At 39.2% G+C, this 15,162-nt stretch overlaps 5 protein-coding genes across 8 annotated transcripts; 2 read left to right on the top strand and 3 right to left on the bottom strand.

Annotated features, from left to right (window-relative positions):
• The first annotated feature begins 67 nt into the window (after positions 1–67).
• LOC103324381 (DNA-directed RNA polymerases IV and V subunit 4) lies at positions 68–3,252 on the top strand. 4 transcript variants are annotated; one of them, XM_089048220.1, is made up of 11 exons: positions 68–221; positions 359–500; positions 610–681; positions 800–865; positions 965–1,051; positions 1,205–1,316; positions 1,420–1,512; positions 1,660–1,693; positions 1,768–1,836; positions 2,762–2,863; positions 2,960–3,252. In XM_089048220.1, exons 2-10 carry the CDS (start codon positions 413–415, stop codon positions 2,834–2,836), a joined length of 696 nt encoding a protein of 231 aa, XP_088904346.1. In that variant the 5' UTR covers positions 68–221; positions 359–412; the 3' UTR covers positions 2,837–2,863; positions 2,960–3,252. The 4 variants fall into 4 exon arrangements, with proteins under 4 accessions (XP_088904346.1, XP_008224650.1, XP_008224649.1 ...); XM_008226428.2 differs by having other exon boundaries at positions 70–221; positions 1,435–1,512; XM_008226427.2 differs by having other exon boundaries at positions 90–250; positions 1,435–1,512.
• A 229-nt stretch (positions 3,253–3,481) lies between these two features.
• LOC103324384 (uncharacterized protein At4g26485-like) lies at positions 3,482–5,259 on the top strand. The gene is made up of 3 exons (XM_008226430.3): positions 3,482–4,272; positions 4,365–4,563; positions 4,761–5,259. The coding sequence occupies exons 1-3, from the start codon at positions 4,050–4,052 to the stop codon at positions 5,041–5,043; spliced, it is 705 nt and encodes a 234-aa protein (XP_008224652.1). The 5' UTR covers positions 3,482–4,049; the 3' UTR covers positions 5,044–5,259.
• Positions 5,184–8,098, bottom strand: LOC103324382 (O-Glycosyl hydrolases family 17 protein). The gene is made up of 2 exons (XM_008226429.3): positions 7,424–8,098; positions 5,184–6,518 (listed from the first exon to the last, which is right to left on the bottom strand). The coding sequence occupies exons 1-2, from the start codon at positions 7,855–7,857 to the stop codon at positions 5,402–5,404; spliced, it is 1,551 nt and encodes a 516-aa protein (XP_008224651.2). The 5' UTR covers positions 7,858–8,098; the 3' UTR covers positions 5,184–5,401.
• Positions 8,099–8,441: 343 nt separating this feature from the next.
• On the bottom strand, positions 8,442–11,878 carry PFK2 (phosphofructokinase 2; the record flags this gene model as incomplete). The annotated part of the gene is made up of 2 exons (XM_016792642.2): positions 8,442–9,628; positions 11,273–11,878. Coding segments are annotated over 2 exons (1,491 nt in total), but the record flags the coding sequence as incomplete, so codon positions are not given.
• A 746-nt stretch (positions 11,879–12,624) lies between these two features.
• On the bottom strand, positions 12,625–13,319 carry LOC148918330 (heavy metal-associated isoprenylated plant protein 47-like). The gene is made up of 3 exons (XM_089048221.1): positions 13,263–13,319; positions 13,014–13,101; positions 12,625–12,906 (listed from the first exon to the last, which is right to left on the bottom strand). The coding sequence occupies exons 1-3, from the start codon at positions 13,266–13,268 to the stop codon at positions 12,770–12,772; spliced, it is 231 nt and encodes a 76-aa protein (XP_088904347.1). The 5' UTR covers positions 13,269–13,319; the 3' UTR covers positions 12,625–12,769.
• Between the last annotated feature and the right edge of the window lie 1,843 nt (positions 13,320–15,162).

The following is a 15,162-nucleotide window of genomic DNA, read 5'->3' as shown; positions in this document are numbered from 1 at the left end:
ATCACTTAATGTGTCAACTTGACATGACCCAAAATCTACACGAAAAATTAATGGGTTAAATCCGTGCACATGACACGAGAGAACATGAGCAAAATTAAAGCCAGCGAAAAAGACAAAGCAGTCCACAACTCCAAACCAAACCCGGAATAAGGTTTTTAGCACAGTAATCATTTCCGGGCCTTCCCGCTGGTGACTTTCCCCGCTGCTTTCTCTCCTCGCCGGTACCCTTTGTTTGATTTTCTTTTATAATGTGAGCTTTCCCTTTTCGTTGGTTTAGGGTTCTTTTGCGTCGTTTGTATATAATAAAAGATCCTAAACCCCCAATTTTGTTTTCTTTAACGTTCTGAGGTTTCCACAGTGAATAGTAAAAAGGGCGTTTCCAACATTCAGCTGAGTTGCAGAAAATCTAGCCATGTCGGAGAAAGGAGGAAAAGGGTTTTCTTTGCCTACTGGCAAAGCAGTAAAATCTTCACTGAAATCTACCCCTTCTACAAAGGATGGTCTGCTTTTTCTTCGCTCTTTACTTTTCTTAACTTGTAATGCTACTCTTGCCTTTTCTTCTTTTTTCCCTTTTTCTCTTTAAGACATTAGATAATTCTGTCTCTGTAGCTTCCTTGAAAGGGAAAGATGATAGCTCAACAAAGTCCAAGAAGGGGAGAAAAGTCCAGTTCGATTCTGAAGGTTGATCATGTTTCTACACTCTATCTTTTCCTATTTAACTTATTCTCATATTTTAGTCATGCATGTGCTTATCTTCTTCAATCGTCAACATCTATAATGTTGTTACTTGAATTTACAGGTTTGCATGAACCCAAATCCAACTTCTCGTCAAAATTTGATAACCCAGCTGCTGCCTCAGGGAAAGGTCTGATATTGTTTGAAATTCAGTATTCTGATGAATATCCATTTTGATCACTCATCTGATGTTTTCTTGTTCCCTTTTCACAAAATGTGATTTTTTAAGCTGATTGGGGCAAAGGGGGAAAAGGAGACAAGGTTGGAAATGGCAGAAAGAAAGAACCACAGCCACTGGAGCTCAAAATTGAGCAGGGTGAGCACTTTCCTTGGCCATAGAGTATTTTTCTGCTATAACATGTTATGTTTACTTACTAATTAAATATACACCGACTACTATAGTATCTCAGTGTTCAGTTCTGTGTGTTTCATAATATCAAATAATTGTCATTTTTGTTAATGCTTGCAGAACTGCCACAGAGTGCCAAATGTCTGATGGATTGTGAGGCTGCGGATATACTACAAGGAATCCAGGAGCAAATGATCCTGTTGTCTAAAGATCCTACTATTAAAATCCCTGTGTAAGAATGAAGTTAATTATTTCTCAATAGAAGGATGGCAATTGAGAAAATGGTTGTTGGTTATTGCAATCGATGTTTGTTTTGTGTATATGAAGTGCTCCAGTTGGTTTGCTTTCAGATCATTTGACAAGGGACTGCAGTACGCCAAAAGAACCAGCCACTATACCAATCCCCAATCTGTCAGAAAAGTTCTTGAGTATCCTTGATTGGTTCCTTTACATTTATATGTTCATGGGCGTGTGTGTATGTGCGTGCTTGAGAATGCTTGATTTGTTCCTCAAGGTTATATGTATGTTTAGATGAATATCTTTCTTTGCCATTGAACTCTTAACTTGAATATTAGGACTCTCACAAAATATGGTGTCTCAGATGGCGAGGTCACAATCTCAACCTTTGGTATTAGTTTTTAAAATTTAAGCAATGGTATTTGATATTAATTTTCTTGCCGCAGATAAGTGTGATTGCCAATGTTTGTCCCGAAACCACTGATGAAGTTTTTGCTCTAGTACCATCCTTGAAGGTAGAGTAATGTTCATAAGAAGATTGTAATTTGTGGCTAGTATTTTCTTTGACCGTATTGAATGATCCAGATAGAAATTTTTAGTTTATATATATATGTGTGTGTGTGTGTGTGTGTGTGATTTTTTGTTTTTTTTAAATGCTTTAGTTCTGCTCTGGAATAACTCTACCGTTTTTCTATTTTGTCAGAGTTTTCTTGTTTTTGATGTGAAGTCTGAAAAAGGCATAAGTGGTTTTCACTCCTTGAATTAATTGCAATTGAAAAGTTGATATCCTCCAATCTCTTTTTGGAATGATATTATTTCCTGATGTATTTTTATCATCAATGGTCCATGAACTATGCGAAATTCATCAATTTGATCACTTTTGTTTTTGGTCTGAACATCAAATTGGTCACTAAACTTCAAAATTAATCAATGCCATCCCCATCTTAGGGGCATAGTTGTCAAACTAATTAGAACCTACATCTCCCATCTCTTGATCCTCACTCACGGCCGCATCACCTCTTTCTCCCTCTCCTTGCATCGTTTGTCTTTCTCTCTCAAGTTTCCTTTTCCCCTATTTTCAGTTTCTGTATGTTTCTTTCGTCTCCTCTTTTTTACTCTTTCTGATTGAGCCACCAGAAACCTTCTTCTGAGTCTCCCATGGATCCCTTTGGATTTTTTCATTTCCATGTATGCATTCTTCTTTCCAGCTGCCTATGAGCCTATGATAATGCTTGTAACTATTAGTTTCCCGTGGAACTGTTAAGTTACTGAAAATTCTACTTCTTGAATTTCTGCATATGGACTGTTTATCTCTATTTTTGTTTTCTAAGTGTGCTTACGAAAGCTATTCAATTTTCCCTTGACTAATTCGACAGTGTTTTTGTTTTTCTAATCACTTGAAGCTAGTATTTTATAATAATAATAATTTTTTTCTTCCAGACTACGAGAAGCGTGCTCAGCCAACCGCTCAAAGAAGTCTTAAGTGAGCTAACTAAGCTTAAACAGTCTACATAAGAAAACTCTTAGAAGTGATGATGCCTGGTAAGATATATTAATTTACATGTTGCTTTTAAATGGTATTATCTTGCTGCCTTGTACGTAGTATGATTGGTTGGGTATTCTGGTAAACTGATGCAGGCTACTGGATGCAAATGGCACTCATATGGAGGGATCTTGCTTTGTGTAGTATCAAGGGTAGAGCGGCAGCATAACCTACTATCCTCATGTGACATGTATTAATGGTCTTTGGGAATTTTGTATGAATTTCCTGGACCTGGAGATGCTGTGGAATTTCCTTCTCCATAGCTGCTCTCCTTTGACTGGTTCTTGATAGTAGTTTTCTTCTATGTTTTGCATGACGAATGTGAATTTTACTGGATGGTATGTTGACTTTAACATCAATAGAAGTAGAGAGATATTTCTTTTTTTTCTTTTTTTGGTGAGGTAAGTCAGTAGAGAGAGTTCGTTGGCCGATTTGATGGCGAATGTGAATTTTACTTGGATTTCTTCAGTTCATGCATTTTTTGACGATTTTCCTCAGGAATCATACATTTTTAAAGAAAAGGTCAGCAATATCATGAATAAAGGGGAGACGAGTGAGAGGGGAAAGTATTTTGTTTTGGTGCTTCATTCATTTTGCACCTTGGATTTGGTGAATTGATTGAGGCCTTGGATTTGGTGAATTGATTGAGGCCTGTCTGTCCTCCTGTAATCACGTCTTAACTTAAGGGTAATGATTTCCCCATTTCAATTTTATTCACTTACACTCATTTTTTAGTTATAAAATGGAGTGTAAGTGGATAAAATTGAAGTAGGGAAATCACCGCTCTAACTAAACTCAACCATTTGGCTATCCTCGAAGTGGGTCCACTCCAGGGCGGAAATACCTCTTCTATTATTCATTTCTAGGTATTGATTTGAAAAAGAAAAATTAAAAGAAAAGAAAAGAAGAAATTTATATTTCGGGATTATTTTGTTTTAATTTGCTATGCCCCTATGCGTACGTACTGTATGCCTGCCTCTTCAATTCTTTCTTATACGGGAGAAAAGAAAAAGAAAAAGAAAAAGAAAAAGAAAAAGAAAGGAAAAAGTGAAATATCATATGATATTCTAACCATCATCAGAAGATGGAGGGGGGAAGTCAAGTGGAAATCGGTGCAGAGAGCAGTTATAGTTGGCAAGTGAGAAGGTAAAGTCAACCATAACCATCATCAGAAGACCATTCAGAATGGGAAAAGAAGAAGAGTACCAAGAAAGGGAATCAAACGTCGAAACAGATGAAGAAGAAGATGATGATGATGATGATGAAGGGGAAGAGAAATGGAGAATGCACTACTCATCGAGGCATAGGATATTGCTGGTGGGAGAAGGAGACTTCTCCTTCTCTCTTTCTTTAGCCACCCATTTCGGATCTGCCCGCAACATGGTAGCCACTTCTCTCGATTCCCAGGGTAACCTCTCCTCCTGCCTCCTGTTTTACCAATATTTTGATTTTGATTTTGATTTTGATTTTGATTGTTATTCTTATTTTATTTATTTACAGAGGAGATTGATAGCAAGTACAGTAATGCAATAGGGAATGTGAGGGAGCTTGAAGAAAGGGGATGCATAGTGATTTACGGAGTGGACGCCAAGCAAATGAGTCAACACTTCTTCCTCAGCACTCAGAGGTTTGACAGGATTGTCTACAACTTTCCTCATGTTGGCTTTCTCTTCCGGGAGGATAGCTACTGCCAGATCCAGTAACTCACTCTCTCTACTTATTATAACTACTTTTCATTATCTCAATTCAATTCAATTTAATTCATTCATTGCCCTTTTAATATCATTTGATTCGATTAAATTTTCTACTTTGTTCATGTGAATTTGATTGATGGATGAAACCCCAAATAATTATTTATAATTAATACCTCTGCTCTACTACTACTACTACTACTAGGTTGAACAAGAGGTTGGTGAAGGGTTTCCTGCAGAATGCTAAACTTCTGCTGAGAAAAGAGGGTGGAGAGATTCATATAACCCACAAGGAAGGTCATCCTTACAACAAATGGGATTTAGTGAGGAAAGCACACAAGATAGGGCTGCTTCTCACTCAAACTCTGCCCTTCCGCAAAGACGACTATCCCGGTTACGACAACAAGAGAGCTCATGGTACCCTTTCCGATGCCTCTTTCCGCCTTGGCGATTGCACTACTTACAAGTTCAGGCTGCCGCCTTGTTAATCCCCCCTTATTTTTAGGCTCTAGGCTTTTAGCCTTGCTTCTTAGTTTCTTATGAACACCAAGAGGCCCCTTTCTTTCTTTTTATTTGTGTGAGTGTGATCGACTGAATCTCTGAATTACAAGATTACAAGATTACAAGATGGTGTGAACATGTATTATTATATTCAACTCTTTTTCTTTACTACAAAATACACATTATATATTTTAATAATTCAATACCACACGTCTCTTGCATGATACCCGAATTACACACCTCCATTAGATCACTATACTACTTATTTATCACCTAGTCCTATACTCAGCATTCGTTTAGTTTCAGAAGAGGGGGCCGCCAAAAACCCACTTAAGAAACCACTTTTCACATTACAAAAAACCAAACCCTCCATGCAATCAGCATCCAAACAATGACCCACCTCCTGTATACTTGAGAACTAGAACAGGAACTAGAACTAGACCTAGTATCCGTAACGCCAACCAGAAACCTGCAGTCACCAATAGAAGGGTCAAGGAAGGTGACCATACCAAGCCCATCAAAATCACAGCTCCGTTCATTCTGCATTTGCAGCTGATAGTAACTGTTGAACGCATACGAGATGTTTCCCTTTGCTCCAATTCCGTTACATGACCCCCCATAGGTGAGCGTGGTGCAATCTGCAACACCACATGCAAGTTTCATGTGGTTTGCCACACCTGACAAATCCCTAGATGGGTTTGCCACACACCACCTAGATGGCAGATACTCAACTTTCCTTGCATTTTTTAATCCTCTGCCTCCTAAACCAAGGTTCAATGGATATTTAGCCTGCCCATCAAAGGAAAAAATCCCCCAGTGCCTTTCAAAGTTTCCTGGGAGTGTGCTCTTTGCTCCTTCATCCAGCAGACTGAAAAGATATACATCCACGGGAGGGACACCTGGCCTTAGAGGGGTTCCTTTGTTACTGAGGACATGATTTATGAGACCTTGGTTGAATACCCTTGCAGCAGTGAGATTCCCACTGATGGCTCCATCAGTGGGCCACCCAATCTCCCCAATAGCTATGGGCATCTGACCATATCCGAGCTTGCTGAGGGCCGCGACTAGCGTGTCAAAGTTTCCATCAAATGCATTGTAGTAAACATTGGACCCATCTGTAACAGGATGGCTTGTCCCTTCGAAGAATGCATAATCTTGAGGAAAATCTGAGCTTCCATAGAGACTTAGAAATGGGTAGATATTGACTACAAAAGGAGAACCATTTGAGTTGAGAAACGAAACGAGTTGAGTCATAATTTGTGTCAGTTCAGGTCGAAATGCCCCTTGAGAAGGAAGAGAAGACTCGTATGCATCAGCATTGCAAGGGACGACTAACTTCACGTAGCTTGCAAGATTCACTTTAGCCAACGACTGTTGTAGATTGAGCAGGACAGGCATGACATATGATTGAAATTGACCGGAGTAACTTGAAAGGAAGGGCTCATTTCCTACTGCAATATACCTGCAATCATAAGACAAGAATTGAATAACAGAACTCTATATATGTGTGCAAAAGTTTAAACAGATGCAGAAGAAACAATTCTTACTCTAACATTTAAAATATTCAAGTCTTTTTTGAAAAATCGAAGTGTCAATTGGAGAATTGAGTTAAATTCCAATGTGAAATGCACTCACTTCCGTCTGGCTCCTATACAGTGAGTTAACTATCCAGGTGGATGTACGAACTCAAGGACACAAAGGTATGAGTATGATCCTATCTTGTGGCATTCTTAGAGGGGGGTCTAGGAATGTTTCTGTTTCTGTTTGAATAATTTGTTTTAAACAATGAATGGATTTGAATGAGCTCGCTCTTGGTCATTATCATAATGAAGGTGGGCAAAGCATATGCCATATTCCATGGGATGATTGATGTCCTGTTTATAAGAAGCTTGCTATGAAGAATGGAAAAAGCAGTCTGGTTTAAGAAGGTGAACCAGCTATTAGAGCTTCATAGACCATGCGTTGCAGAACAGGGGATTATCAGAAGTTCAAAGTTCCAAACCAAAAGTTACATCTAGTTGAACAATAAATACATCTTGTTAATAGCTAAGCTAGGGGTTGATAATACTGTGAGGTCAGCTTGTTTAATATAAATATGGAACTTTTAAACTAAAATTTATTCCCTAATAAATAGATGAGCATCTTGTTGGCAAGCTGCAGCCTCATATCTCAGGCTGCATAGATCTAGCTGATCACTTGACAAGGAGAAGAGAATGTGATATGAGTCTGCAGAGCAGCACAAGGAGGGATGGTGGCAAAAACAAATGAAAAAAGTTGTTCGGTTTTCATTTTTGAGCAACATCAAACAAGAGCACAAAAGATTGAAAGAAGAAGCAGAATAAAAAGGAAAAGGAGAAGAAGAGGGACCTGATATCGACACCATTTTTACGCATATATCTGGACACATTCTGGCGAACCCATGAATCAGAGGCAGCAGTGGAAGAGCTCAAGGCGGCCAACATCTCATTGGGGACGCCAATCATGACCTGGATCCCACTGCCCATGAGGGCCTGAAGAGAATCTGGGTCGGCATCGAAAAGCTTGACCTTGGATATCTTGTTGTCTTGCAAGAGATCTACCACTGTAGAAGGCTTGAGCTTGTGGAATGAGACGGTCCCCCAGTTCACTCCTAGGGCTGATTCTGCCACTGGGGCTGAGCTCCAACTCACTATTACTAATAAAGAAAGCAGAGCAGCTGATAATATTCTCAACCTAAACCTGCCTTGTAACATTTTGTCTGAACTGAAAGTGAAAGTGAAAGCCCAACTCCACTTTTGAAGAACCACCACCTCTTTAATCATTCATTCATTTATTCATTCAAGTGGTCGGCCAATGGAAAAGAGAGAGAGGCGCCTGAGCTGAGAGGCGCGTTTGCAGGTGGCGCTAGGCGTGGTGGGTGGTTACTCTTACGAGCGAGCGGGCGAGAGAAAGACTGGTAATTGCTAAATGATAGATAGGGAAGGAATAATAAACAGTGCAGTGCAACCAACACAGCAAGAAGAAGAGTAAAGTAGAAGCAGCTTGACGATATTTATTCGTCGATGAATGATGATGCACCTAGTGAAATGTCTTATATACCCTCCACCAGCCAGCTAGCCGACTTCCCAAAGGCCAAAACAACAGTATTCGGATAGATAGATACTATGTCGGTTTGGTCGGTGAAGTTGAATTTATTCTGGATGCGTAACAATTTCAATTTGCCCCCTAAAAGCTTAGCTGCTGGAAACTTGTGAAATAACTGGACACATGGGTTTGGTTTTAACTTTTATTACAAACGAGATTCCAGATTCCCTTCCCCAGCAAGTACTCACAAAGGTAGGCCCAAAAAGCAATTGGTTGGGTTCTCTATTTTTCTTTACTTTATCAAAGTGAGTGTCGCATCGCTGCGGGATTATTGGCTGCCTGCCTGCCTGCCTATTCGAATTTCATATATATTTTTAACACAACACATTGCTGCTCATTAGCGGATTCCTCCAGGACAGCCTTCTCTTGTTTTACTTTATTTTTCCTCCTACTTTCAACCCCAACACAAACTTTTTGTTCAGAAAATAAATTAAAAGTGTCATCATATATAATATTACATCAAACTCTCACTTCATCTGAACACCTAGCAGCAGAACAGAACACAGGTTGTTTTCAAAGCTAGATAGCTAGCTCTCTCTCTCTCTCTCTTGGCTGATTGATTAGCTAGCTCTTTGTCTGAAAATCAGGCTGGTTGGTGACTGATCTGACCCAGGCCCATTTATGGTCTCTAGTATCGACTTCATTTTTAGCCTTTGCGACCTCTTCAAGTGGAATGTAAGCATAGTTTCCATTGACGGGGCCAGACACAAACCCAGTATACCCTGCCATGACTCCATGAATGGCTGAATGCGCAACAAGCGTGCAGTACAAGTTATCCGTCGCATTTGCGGGGACGGCGCGTATCATGTAGGTGGGATCTATGTACTTGACTGTGAACAGCTCATTTGGGTGCTCCCTCCTCCACCACTTGTTTAGCTCCGACTTGAGCCATTGCCCGACGTCCAGGAACACTGGGTCCCCTGATTCATCTCTACCACCAGCGGCCCTTATACTTATGTCCTCCTGTTTCTGGTTCTGAGCATCATCCTCATTAATTCTGTACATGCCCGTCCTCCTCCTCATATAATCCTGTCCGGCTCCCTCAGCCACCACCAACACTGCATGTCCATTCTCCCTCAATCGCTTCTCAAGGAATTCGAATAGCCCTCCTTTTCCTTCCAGGTAAAATGGAATTTCAGGAATTACGCAGCAGTCCACGTCACGGCTGCTCAATGTTGCATGCAGAGCAATATGACCTGTACTTCGACCCATTAACTTCACCAACCCTATTCCATTCACTGCACTCTCAGCCTCCACATGAGCTGCACTTATTGCCTGCTGCGCCATTTCTACTGCTGTCTGGAACCCGAAAGACCTGTCAATGATACCTACATCATTGTCCACAGTTTTCGGAATCCCAGTCACTGCAATATTCAGTTTTCTCCGACGAATCTCATGAAATATCTCCACCGCCCCGCGCATCGTGCCGTCTCCACCTACAATGTACAGCTGTAGGTACAAACAACATTTCTTATACAATCAATAAATCCATCATATGTAATTATATATATATATATATAAATATATATAAGATAAATCAAAGTGAGGTGTGATTTGTAAAGATCTGTAACCTACCTTAATGGACATTACTTATAGGTAATTTGTGAATACGCTTTCTTAAAGTGAGAATGACTTCCTAAAGATAAAAAATAAAAAAAGTTCGCTCAGCTGTGTTGGTCTAGCCACCTTGATACATATTAAAAATCCTTCCGGCAACAGATCAGCATCTATTGTGTTAGTGCGAATTACATCCATATTTTGCATATTTACCAGCAACCACCAGCTTATCTAACAAAGGTTACCTCTCCAAATTTATGGTACCTAGGTCCAATGTTTTGAAAGGCATGCCTAAGCGCGCCTGAGAGTGTGAGGCGAGGAGAGGCGATGGTAAAACGCATCAAGCGTGCCTCTGTTTACCGATTGTTGTTAAAGGCATACACAAGTTACGGAGGCGTACGCCAAATTCCAAAAGCGTACGCGTGAAATTGCAGAGGCGTTGCAGAGCGGAGAAGAAGACGAGCAAAAAGCCAGCTTTTCAACATCTATGGTTTTTAAGTTTAAGAACATAACATAAGCTCAGGTCCCACTTCCTCCATTCCTTCACAATAAAAAATTATTATATTAATTAGTCCCTCCTGTGCGTTTTATCTTCTGCTTTCACCCAATAGAAGGTTTAAAAAAATCAGATTTCCCTCTGTTTCAATTTTGACTAGCTCTCAGCCATATCCACCCACATATTTCTAACGGAAGCCTCTCTTTCAATCTATTCAAACAAGATGTGAATCCTATCTTATAAATTTGAATTCATATCCAGTCTAAATCAATTTAGGGCTTAAAGAGAGGCTTGAGATGTTTCAATTTATGAATCAATGACCTCACAACATATATGGATTATATGTTTTACATATTATTAATATACTAATTTATTTTTATTCGTGATAATTGAATATTCAAAAGACTTACGCCTCGCTTTGTGAGACATAAAACGCCTCACTTCAACGTTTCACCTTTCAAAACATTGCCTAGGTCAAATGTATATACGTAGTAGATAATCATCAATTCATCAGAAACGATGAATTAATATTTAACAAAAAATAAGTCAATAATTCAAATTTTAAACACAAGTTTATTTTGACCTTTTGTTTGTTAAGAAAAAAAGAAAGTAGTAGTAGTCTAAGATTGGGAGGACGACAATCTAAAAACCTAATATCGTAATATTCTATAATCACTCGCTACTATCGTAGTATTCTATAATCACTCGAAAAGAAAAGAGTTATATATTACTTGGTAGTAGTATTTTATAATCACTCGAAAAGGAAAAAGAGAATATATTACTTTAAATAAATTTAGGTTTTAGCCAAAAAAAAAATTTTCACTTTTGAAAAAAGCCAAAGCTTTTTAAAAAAAGACAGAAAAACCTCTCAACTTTCAAATCAAAGATATGCAAATGTAAAGGATTCCTTAGGAAATCTAAAAATAAATAAGGACAATTTTGTTCATTTTGGCTTCTTTTACAAAATTTTAGTATATATAAAAGGAATTAATTGATGTACAAGTCGGTAGTAAAGTAATTAATGAAGTTAAAGTAGAAACCTGATTATAGCCGCGATGTTGGATGGCATCGACAATGTTTTGAAGATGGAAGCCACCTCTGGAGGTCTGGAGAATGGTGCCACCGATCTTGTGCCAGTTGTGGACAAGCTTGGGGTTAAGTTGCAGGGGTTCCAATTCCTTAGAGTAAAAGCCACGGTAGCCAGCCTTGATACCGAAAATTTGACGGACAGCGTAGAGGTCCCAGAGGCCAAGAACGAGCTCTCGAACGACGGTGTTGAGGCCCGGGCAGAGGCCACCGCAGGTGACAATAGCGGCCTTTGTGCTTGACACCTGGAAAAAGATTTGGCGTCGTGGGCCACCGCGGTGGTAGGCAGCAGCAGCAGCATCATCATCATCATCATCTAAGGAAGTAGCAGAAGCAAAACTAGGTTGGTGTTGGTAGTCGTAGACGATGTGGCGGAGGACAACATCGGACGGGGTTATGTAGAAGCCATGGGAGTGGGAGGGTTGGTAGAAGGGGTTGTCTTCAAGTGGGTTGGTGTGGCTGCTGCTGCTGGTCCTTTGAAAGCCGCCTGATGATGATGATGAGAGATCATCATCACTAGTAGTAGTAGTAGGGAGTAGGAGTAGTAGTAGCGTAGTAGTCGGTTAGGTGGGTAAGCTTATGGAGCTTCACACGATTAGAGAAAGACAGGTAAATTAACTTATTTCTTGTTGTTTTTGGCTCCGTTGTTCCTGTTGGGTTAATTTGGTTGTGGGAATAATCTGGGTCCGCCTCCATCGTCTCCTCTGTCTAGCTAGCTGATTAAGCTATATATAATCAGTTATTAGTTGGTTTTGTAACTTATTAATTGCTGTTGAAACTGAGGATCAGCACAGTATGTAATGTACGGTAAGCCGTTAAGAGAGAGAGAGAGAGAGAGAGAGAGAGAGAGAGAGAGAGCCAGGCGCACACAGCGGTGAAGTCCGAACCCGATGGAGAGCAGAAAAGAATAAGAAGAAGAAGAAAGTGCAGGTGGCGTGCCCTCTTTCAACTTGCAAGACAGTAGACACGTGCCCTCCACGTAGCTAGTGATTTGTGTTGCAAGACAATATAGGACGACGCGTGCTCCACTCCAGACGTACGTTGCGATTTCTCGTGGTCGATCGAGGAGGAGTATGCAATTGCAAATTTGCCCCTCCCCCTTCCCATGATTCCCAACACAAAACACACAAATTTAATGATCACAGAGAAACAACACAAGACCCAACATTTTGCTGTGGACTCTTGACTTTTGACTCTCGAGTCTTGACACTGTTCAGGAGGAGAGGCAAACTGAGTGCAGCCTGGATATTAATTAATTAATTAAATTCAAAATTAATGAATCATGATCATATAAATTTGGCTGGAAACATTACATTAATATTATTTTAGCATCACGTCATGCATGGTTACGTTGGCCAAATACTAACAATATTGAAAAGGGCTGGACTTAATTGGAATATTTGCGTAGCTTAATTAATATTCATTTCATGGAGGCTCTAGGTTTAGGGTCTTCACACATCTGCGACGGTGATAATTTCAGTAGTCTTAAACTTTTTCCTTAAGCTCTTAGCCAAGTTGCAGGCGTCTACTCCTCGCCCAATCACCACCACTATGTCTCTCTCCTCTCCTAATCCCAAAAAGCTCACACCTGCAGTCAAAGCAGAGAAGATGAGAATGGGGTTTTTCTAATTATATTAATGATGGAGCATGTGCTTTTGTATTTTGTATATACTTATAATTACTAACTCGCCATACCATCTGATTTGGCAACAATTTTGAACGCCTCCTGTTGGCATTTCTGGCAATTCATAGGTACTTTCATCACAATCTTCTTAGTCTTACACTGCATATCAAAACCACAAATTTATAATTAAATGGGGTTGGATTGGGTTGGGTGAGCGTGCTGCTGCTGCATGAGTGTTATAATAGAAATGTAAGACAGAGGAACAAAGGCGTGCTTGCTAAATGATGATATACACATACGTAACATACATACATACATACCTCCATTTTGTTCCAGTCTTTGGTCAAGTAAGAATAAGATATCACGGATGGTCGATCTCCAAGGCCCAAAGATTTGATTGCACTCAACTCACACACCAACGATATATATACTAGTTCGGTTCTGCTGCTATTTATACCATATCTGACCGACCAATTAGAAAATGACACATGAAACAAGGGACCCATGAGGAGGACCCCTTAAATTCAATAATCAATTGCATCCACAAAGTACCATCAGCATGTTGTGAGTCTTCAGCATCATGGACTGCCGATTATGACTAAAAACCACACTTCATTAGAGATTTCTCACAAGGACACGTGGTGCCTCATCATGCAATGTCAATAGTGCTACATCGAAATCTCATTCAAGATGCACATCTCTCAAAATCTATAAATAGGGACACAAGTCCCCAAAACAAGATAACTGCGACATTCAGCTATTTAGCCATCACTATGTCTAGATCACTATTCACTCCATACTTGATATTAACTTAAGCATCGAGAGCCTCCAGCTTGTACCACACCGGTGCCCAATGTCTCACTACTCGTTCTTTGTCTTGCAGCTTACCTACTCTGCCGAAGAGCGCACAAGTTGGACTCAAAAGTGTATGACCATTTTTGTGCATCAACAGCTGCTTTCATTTGTACGTATGTATGTATGTATATGTATGGATGGATGGTAGCTATGGTGATGTGAACTTGCCTTCCCTTGATAGCCTATAATTAATAATAATGAGTCTGCTCACTGTTGCCAAGCCTCACAGAGTCATGGTCATAGACTCATCAACTAACACAACATTGAGTTATTTTTGGATAATTTCCGACATTAATGGCATGCTTACTAATCTGTAATTAGATTAGGAGGAATTGAATCGAGAAGGAGTTGGATTGAGGAGAATTAGATTCCGGATTCTTATTGAAATTGTATACTAAGCCATATAGATTGAGATGAGTTATATTACGGATTTTTATTGAAGTTGTTTATTAAATCATATGGAATTGGAGTATGAATTGTACTAATTACTAAAATGTTCTTATTGTTTGGTTAAAGTAGTTGGCAAATTTGAAATTTTAAAAATTGTGTGAGGATATAATGAGTAAAAAAATGAATTCCTAATAGGTTAGTTCTCCATGAATTAGAATACCACCTCCCACTCAAGAATTAAATTCCTTAAAAATCAGAAATTCAATTCCTAATTTTGTGTTGGCCCCATTTACTTTTTAATTCCTTGATGTGAAGTAAACGCATGAATCCTCAATCAGTGAAATTCAATTCCTGATGAGAATTTCAATTCTTAATTAATAAACACACCATAATAGTAAAGGGTAATACATAATAGTACAGGGTAATACAACATTGCTTCACTTTCCCTTTTTCTGGTCTTAACATGTAATGTAGCCTAGCCCAGTAGGTATGCATTTAGTCAGCCGCGGGTACTCAATAATATGCAACTTGTGGCTGAGGTTTCAATTCAACCTTAAGTCCTTTTTCCATATTTTTTATTTTTTTTTTCTCTGTCTCAAATCAATGTAGCATAAAAGATGCTTGATAGACTGATAGTGATGCTCAACAAACAAAACAATAATTATTCTCGACAATTATTGCATGCAAGATGCCTGATAGACTTGGTAATTAATGAATAAAAGCATATTTAGGCCCCGTTTGGTTTATGGAATGAATTTGAGGGGAAATCATTTCTTATGTTATTCCCCAATGAATGAGAATGAAAGATTCCTTTTCCACGTTTGGTAATGCCGGGAAAGTAACCGGGAAATATTACTTTATTTCCTTCCCCATATTTGTTTTGAGTAGGAATGGAAAACAAAGTTTGTATAAATTTTCAATTATACCTATATTAAATCAAATAAAAAAAGAAAGCATTTAATGATATATTATAAT

Source organism: Prunus mume, linkage group LG3 (genome assembly GCF_029339155.1).
Source record: "Prunus mume cultivar Tortuosa linkage group LG3, ASM2933915v1, whole genome shotgun sequence".
Lineage (NCBI taxonomy): Eukaryota > Viridiplantae > Streptophyta > Magnoliopsida > Rosales > Rosaceae > Prunus > Prunus mume.
Note: the sequence above shows the minus strand (reverse complement) of the source record. Positions and strands in the feature narration are given on the sequence as shown.